The 7,501-nt window shown below is 41.1% G+C and overlaps 1 protein-coding gene across 3 annotated transcripts; it reads right to left on the reverse strand.

Moving 5' to 3' along the window:
- Nucleotides 1–467: 467 nt before the first annotated feature.
- On the reverse strand, nucleotides 468–7,054 carry klhl26 (kelch-like family member 26). 3 transcript variants are annotated; one of them, XR_014802728.1, is made up of 4 exons: nucleotides 6,703–7,053; nucleotides 4,392–4,574; nucleotides 2,228–3,877; nucleotides 468–703 (listed from the first exon to the last, which is right to left on the reverse strand). XR_014802728.1 is itself a non-coding variant. In XM_084953153.1 (3 exons), the coding sequence occupies exons 1-3, from the start codon at nucleotides 6,750–6,752 to the stop codon at nucleotides 2,296–2,298; spliced, it is 1,815 nt and encodes a 604-aa protein (XP_084809279.1). In that variant the 5' UTR covers nucleotides 6,753–7,053; the 3' UTR covers nucleotides 468–2,295. The 3 variants fall into 3 exon arrangements, 2 of the variants coding, with proteins under 2 accessions (XP_084809279.1, XP_084809280.1); XM_084953153.1 differs by having other exon boundaries at nucleotides 468–3,877; XM_084953154.1 differs by lacking the exon at nucleotides 4,392–4,574 and having other exon boundaries at nucleotides 468–3,877; nucleotides 6,703–7,054.
- Between the last annotated feature and the right edge of the window lie 447 nt (nucleotides 7,055–7,501).

Below are 7,501 nucleotides of genomic sequence, written 5' to 3' on the forward strand. Positions count from 1 at the left end.
ATATTTAATTATCCTTTCTGGAAAAATGGATCAAATTATTCAATGGAGAGCCTGGAATATTACTGTAGGCCAGTATGAAGGAAGTTACAGCTAACCAACACATTAATTAAAGTCAGAAAACTATTTGCTGTTATGGAACCTTAAATATTAATTTTAAATAATTTAATCAGCCTGGCTTATTATTTAGAAAGCTGCCAATCTTGTTGGCAATAGCACTTCTCAGAAGATCCCTGGGTTTGCAACACCACTAGCATGAGAAATAAAGAAATAGTGGATTAGTTGGGGGAAAAAAAACAAAACAAACAAACAAACAAACTGACTTTTCTTTATGAATTCATTAATACTTTGCACACCCACAACAGAAAAAAATGAATTATATTGGCTGAAACATTAATGTTCCTGTATGTGGGCGTGTACAAAATAATAATAATAAACAAAAAAACAAAAACAAAAAACCCCAACAACAGTTCCTTTTTTAAAGCATGATTCACCTTTAATAAAGAATGCACATAAAGCTACACGTGTACATTCCCCTTTGACTACAGCAATTTCCTGTATATTGCACTTTAAAGATGTAATGTGCTGTTACTGGTACAGGTAAGAACAGGACAAAGACACACTAAGGCAGACAGTTGATAGTTTAAAAAAAATTTTAAAAAGAAAAGAAAAAAAATGAGGCTTCTCACCATCACACGGCCAGTTCCTGGAAAAAAACAAAACAAAAACAGGAAGTTTGTCTCTTTGCACACACACACACACACAAAAACCTGGTATAATCTGAGGTTATACACTCACACATTTGCTGAGAAATCGTAGAAAGACAGGAATTTACTGAGGTTAAAATTGGATATATACAAGCAAGAAAACACTCAGGAAAAAGGGGTAAGGAACCACAACACTTCACTTTGCATGGCTTGATGAACCTTGGACCATCTGCCTACAGCATAAGTCTCAATTAAATAATAACCTAAATACTTGATACACGATTTTAGCCTACAGTGACAATGACATCTAGCCATGGTTATTTAGAAGAACACGTGTGTGAATGAGGTGATAACTGGATCGGGAACAGACTGAGAGATGCTCGTTCACCCTGCTACAAATGCAAAGTGAAGTAGTTCCTTGACAAATAAGATTTTTTAGAGTTGATTCTTGTGCATTTCTGACTTTAACACTAAAAATAATCCTCATTCACCAATTCAACATCCATTTTTTTTAAACCTACAACAGCCTTCATAATATGCATTTGTAGATATAAAGTGCAAAAATAGTAAGAATAGGACGTGAACATTTTCTGTATAAATTGTACTTTGAGGATTTGTGCAAAAATGTTGCTTGTCACATTTTAACAGACAATTACAGTCAGAAAATTTAAATGTCACTGTTGTTTAAGGACAAACCTTTTATGGTAAGCAAGCTGTAGTGGCTGTTTTACATAAAGAGAGCAGCAACAGATCAACAGACACACATGCACACATTAAGTATTGATGTAGCTGCCATAAGAGGTCCATACTGGTTTGTTATGTTGTCTGAGTCATTAGCAAGAACTGAAACAAATGAGGGCAGTAGTAGTTTCAAAAGGAGGGAAAAAAAGACTAACGTGGAATAACTAATAAAAATTCACAGTTTAAACACATACAATACTCGTTTGTGTGCCATCATTGATACGAGGTTTGCTGATTAGTAAATAGACTTTAAAACACTAACGGTTGTTAAATAATTACAACATAGCACAAAAAAATAAATTAAATAAAAAACAAATGTACAATCAAGCTGTCCAACATTATAAAGGTTGAGTTTAAATGTTGTCACTGGAAAAATTGTAGCATACTCTAAATGATAATTATGTCTAGAGACATATGTGCTGTGTGTAACTGAAGCCCTTGATCAATAAAACTTGGGGTAGTTAGTGCTACTATTACCGTTTACGCTTCGTTAAAGTATCTGCTCTTCTATTTTCCAAATGGTACAAATGTTTGAAAAAAAAAAATCCTTTGCAGTTTATGTATTAAACACATCTCAGACAACTACAACTGTAATTTATAACTTTAGTTCATAAATTCAGAATAACTCAAAATAAAGACCCTTCATGTGGAATAAATATGAACGAACCCTCTGAAGCTACAGAGTAATACCCAAATAACAGTACTGTGGCTTTTTAGGTCAATTTCTTCATATGAACATATAAATACACACACACACACTCACGCACACAAAATGATCACACCTTGTGTTGACTCAACAGTCGGCAGAAAGAGCACATGGAATAAATCTTCACAGTCGTAGGTCTTCTGCTTAGCGCTGTGTGATGTTTTGTGGAAGTATAATTGGTGTGCAAGCAATCCCAGCAAAGGATTCTGGAAAATGCAAATCCCTCTCCCACTCATCTGTCTCCGTGTTGTACACCTGAACGATACTTGTGACATTGTTCAGGTGCCAGTTGTAACCTCCGACGATGTAAATCTTCCCGTCCAGAAGGCAGCAGCCCGCTTCAGACTGGCCGGCCCTCATAGGACTGGCCGTGGTCCACTGGTCGTTCTCTGGAATGTAATACTCGACTGCTAGCACATCAAAACAACGGTCAACATGGTCCATGCGGCCGCCCAGGGCGTAAACCCGATCCCTGGTGCTGATCATGGTGTGCAGCACTCTGGGTTCATTCATGGGAGCTCTGAAGTCCCATTGGTCTGTCGCCGGATCGTAGCAGTGAAGAGTTTTCTTGTCATCCAATGAGACGCCGTATCCTCCTGAGATATACAGCTTCTCTTGACAAGAAGTCCCCGCATGACCCCAAATCCGGCGTTTTAATGGTTCCACATATGACCACTCATTCTTCTTTGGGCAGTAACACTCTACAGATGACAGGCTGCCAGATCGATTGCGCCCTCCAGTGGCGTACAGCAGTCCGTTCAGCACATTTAGCTGAAACTGGATACGAGCCTCCTGCATGAGTGGAATGCGCAGCCATTGGTTCAGATGTGGATCGTAGCGGAAACAGCTGTCCACCGCCCCCTCGCCACTACGGTACTGTAAGTGCTGTCCGCCAACGACATAGACAAAGTTGTCTAGTACGGCAACACAAGCATGGCTGCACCCCGTCTCCATCTCCGTAAGCTCTTTGAACTGACGGGATGCGACATCTGGAAGATAGTACACCTTTGTGGTGACTGTGCGATCGTTGTCGGTGTAGGGCGTCCCACCAAAGGTGATGAGTGACATGACGTCAGAGCGAATCAGTGTCCGTGAGGACTGCATTTCATGCTGTCGGAAGGGAAGGATCTGGTAATTGAAGGCCTCGAGGAGATACTGGCGACACTGAACATCCTCCACCATGATGTCCACTCTCTGAATGCTGTCCACCAACTCTGAAGAGCGCATGAGGGGGAACCGCACGTGGCAGAGGACGCTGCTGGCTTGAGCCCGGCGAGACTCATCGTACTGGAGCCACCTGATGGCGGCGTGGAAGAGGTCGATCTCACTGCAGTTCTTCAGTTTGTTGCTTTGAAGGAAGAAGGTGAGGCGCTCCATGGGAATGTGCAGGAAATCATCCTCCTCTGCAATCTGGAGGAAGTGGCGAAAGGTGAAGGCATCCACCGACTCCTTCAAGGAAGACAAGCTGAACGTGGTGGCCATCTGGCCGATGTGCAGGCAGGTCTCAACGCTCATCGCTGACTTGAGGAACTCCTCGCAGAGCTCCACGACAGGAACCATTTGGAGGAAGACAGCAGCTCCGAGGACATCCTGAATGCAGTCCAAGTCTAAAGTGACTTCTGCACTGTAGGCAAAGTCGATGATGTGTTTCAGCCCACGGGCAGACAAACCCTTCAGCTCAATGGTATCTTGGTTCGACTCCCTCATGCCTCCCGTGAACATAGCTCTGAAACACAAGGACGTGTAAGTAAACTACGTGATATTTTACGGTCCCTTGGAATTCAAAACTGCATACATTTACTTTACTGTTGAATGGCAATGGAGTCAGAGTCATTGCTCTACGTAAAATAAAATGAATAAATAAATTAAAAAAAGGCCCTTTTTTCCTGAGTCGTTGATTGTTTCAGGTCTGGTGCAGATGAACCAAAAACTAGTGTGCAAAGCAGTAAGCTTACCTTTTCCTGCATTTTTATGTTATTGTACAATTATCTAAATATTAAAATGTTTTAATATGTTTTAAAACTTTCTCAATTTCTGCTTCTCAAATATACGATATCTTTATATCATTTGGCAAATATGAATTCACTGACATACAGGAGACTGAGAATGTATTTTTACATTACCGAGATGTGTATTTAACTTTAAATGGATGTAACTGTTTTTTTTCCCTCCATTCCAGCTAAAAGCTTCCAGTTATGAATACAAATCGGGCAGTGTGAAGTCTCATGCCTTAGACTAACCTGAAGTAATCACTACAGGCGGCCAGCACTGCTTTATGGACCTGGAAGCGCTCCTCGTTGATGGCCAGCACGACGTCAAGTAGCTGGCCCTGAGCCCGTAAAACAGACAAGCCCTGAAGGAGGGTGGAACTGTGGCTCGGGGCTGAGAAAGTACAGCGAAGGGTGCTATTCTTGTTTGCCATACTGTAAAGAGAAAAAGGCCTCAAGTCACTCAAGTGATTGTTCCTTTTTTCACATCTCCCCTGATCTTAGTTTCTGTACTCAGCTTAATTTTTCAGTTACTAAAAGCTATTACCGCCTTTTCAAACATGCTGCATAGTCCAAGAGATCGATAAGTTGCGTCTGGTGAAAGCATTGCTGTGATGAAAATTTAATCTAATCTGCTAGAGTCGGCCAGGGAGAAATGCATTCTGTTCGGTGTCTTTGCATTAGCGAGAATGTGTCTGTACACTGGAGTCATGGTGAGGGGAAGAGATAGTGCTGTGCACTTTACTGCTAGACATAAAAAACTGAAATCTATCTGCCACAATTACAGTGGCTTACTGAGAGCAAGTAAGTATATCTGGTGGACACACCATCATAGGTACATGAAAAAGCATCACTTTGTCAGCACTCAAGGAAAAGGAAGTTCTCCCTGACATCACTGCAAACACATTTATTCAAAGTACATATATAACCTCAGACGAGCGACAAGCTTACATACGTTTTTGCTTGCACTTTTCCCCCCTGATATGCTTCATTTAACAAGATTCAAAAATGGCATCCAAGCACAGCAAGAAGGTTAAAAATGACCAAACGGGGCTAAACGATACGATAGGATTTTTTCAAATCCAACAATTATCCTATATTACGTCAAAAAATTAAAATGGAGTCAAAGACAAGCGATGAGAATCGAGAGCAGGTTCAACCTGACAACCAGCTCAACACATTCCTTTTTTCCCTACTCTTTCAATACCCCCCCCTTAGAGTGGACACAATGATCCAGGCCTTCTCGTCCAACATCAGTATTTTGTTCAGAAATCAGTTCTCTTGCCCTAATAGGAGAAATTATAATCACCCTGGTGTAAATAAAATCTGTTCAATCCTGAAAAAGTAATTGAGAACTGAGAACTGTGTGTATAAAAATAACCAGTCTTGCAATTTTCATACCCCAGTATTGATCTTGAATATCAAGTGATGCTGGTACGATCAAAAAGATTCGTTCCTCTGACTCTCACCTTTATTTTGTCAAAAGCTAACAAATACAATGTAGCCCAAATAGGCATTTTCTTGCTTTGGAGGTTGTATTAGCTCATCTCACAAGAGCCAACAAATTAATTTAGAGAATGTAAACACTGCTGGTTGGTACTGGAAAAAAATAATAAAACGGCAAAAAAAAGTGCAGGTCTGGAATAAACAGCTTAAAACAGTGCGAGGATCCCTGCAGTAGTTGTATGACTGATCCTGTGTATGTGCATGGGAAAATTAATTCCTGACAAATTTCCTCTTTGTTTGGAGAAAAGCTCGAGTACCTGGGTATCTGCTGAGCAAATAATATTCATCTCTGTCTGTGCATGTCAAAATAAAAGGAAAACAAAGTGGAAATTGCGCACCTGCGCGCACACAAAGCAGGTGAAGGGAAGAAAACGGAGAGTCTTCTTTTATATATCTGGACCAACGTGGTTGTTTGCCCGTGTAAAATAATAAAAAATGCAAACGTGTTCCATTTAGCTTTGGCAGTGTTACTCTTAATACTTAATGATGGCGTGTCCTACGGTTATCACGTTGACGTAATTAAATGCACCTGCATGTCTCCAGTGGGGAAACCTCCTCATTAAAATAAACGAAATGCTTACGGTCTACATTATGTTTTTGTTTTGTTTTTTTAAATATCAGAATTTTTAAAAACATGCCTAATCTGATTTTGAAGAAGATATTTGAGCCATAACAAAAAAACAGACTTTCCGCGGATGTGCTCGCAGTTTTGTGGTGACATTTAAAGCAAACTAGCATCGCTTCAAAGTTGTGACCTATTTATTAGTCTATCATAAAAAATATTAATAAAACTGTTAAAATATAGCAGGTTGTGTTACGGTTGTCTAGCCTCCATTCTGAACTTCTTTTTTCTTTGCTGTATCGATAAAAAGGAGCAGGTAGTCTTGGTGCCTGGAGGCCCGGACACCGCCTCGGTGTTTCCTTGATTTAAGCCGCGGCGCTTCGAACCGTTCGGACGGACTCGGATCGAGCTCGAGTCCCGGAGCAGTGGGAACTCCCATCAGGGAAACACCGGACACCCAAGACAACACCGTGGACTCCCCACGTCCTCACCCACCTGTTCTGCGTATCTTTTGGAGCAAATTCCCCACCATCTGACTCCGCCATCTTCTAGCACATAGCAACACGCATAGGGCATTTTCAGCAGAGTTAACAGGATGCCAATGGCACGACAGGCCCGGTCATGGCTTCACAACTCTGGATAAAGTCGATTGTTCCAGGATGGATGGCAAACAGCTGCCTGTCTGTGGTCCTGTGCCGAACACGGTGGTGACCTCACCTACCGGCTGCTTGCTGTACCTCCTTCCTTTGTGCCGACCACTAGAGGGCGCCACAGTCACGTGCACAGGTGTTTCAGTTGAGATGTCCCGTGTGAAGCATTGATCCTATAGGAGACAAGACTAGATTGTAACAGTAAATATCCATAAAATGTGTCTGTCATTCTATTCATACGGTAGGCCTGTATTAAAGTAGCACTTCTTGGTTGCCAGTTAAGTCTATATGTGTAAAATGTTGCGAATATAAAAAAAAAAAGTATCAATTGCAAAGCCTGTATGTAAACAATACAATAGTATATGAGCTGGGGCCTCCTTTATCAAATTTTTCTGTGCAGTAAATGTGATAGGACTGGAATGCAGAGAGGCCAGTTCTGCACACAGACTGTGCTAATATGCAGAGAATGTGGTTTGACATTGTTGAGTTGAAATGAATGAGGCTTTCCAGTGAAAAAGTCTAGCTCATTAAAAGGATGTCAAAGCAAAAGACTGTAACTTGTCTAAGACCATATGAAACTAATTCAAGTCATTTTTATTTATATAGCGCCAAATCACAGGCAGCACGGTGGCACGGTGGTTAGC

The sequence above is a fragment of the Perissodus microlepis genome, chromosome 15, assembly GCF_051167445.1.
Source record: "Perissodus microlepis isolate ML-2025 ecotype Zambia chromosome 15, ASM5116744v1, whole genome shotgun sequence".
Taxonomy (NCBI): domain Eukaryota; kingdom Metazoa; phylum Chordata; class Actinopteri; order Cichliformes; family Cichlidae; genus Perissodus; species Perissodus microlepis.

Bases quoted from the DNA above. Each gene is read 5' to 3' on its own strand.
- klhl26 (XM_084953153.1), bottom strand. From the start codon at position 6,752: ATGGCGGAGTCAGATGGTGGGGAATTTGCTCCAAAAGATACGCAGAAC. The intron at 4,575-6,702 runs GTGGGTGAGGAC...TTCTCTTTACAG, and splicing joins CCAAAAGATACGCAGAACAG to TATGGCAAACAAGAATAGCA. The intron at 3,878-4,391 runs GTTAGTCTAAGG...CTTGTGTTTCAG, and splicing joins GCCTGTAGTGATTACTTCAG to AGCTATGTTCACGGGAGGCA.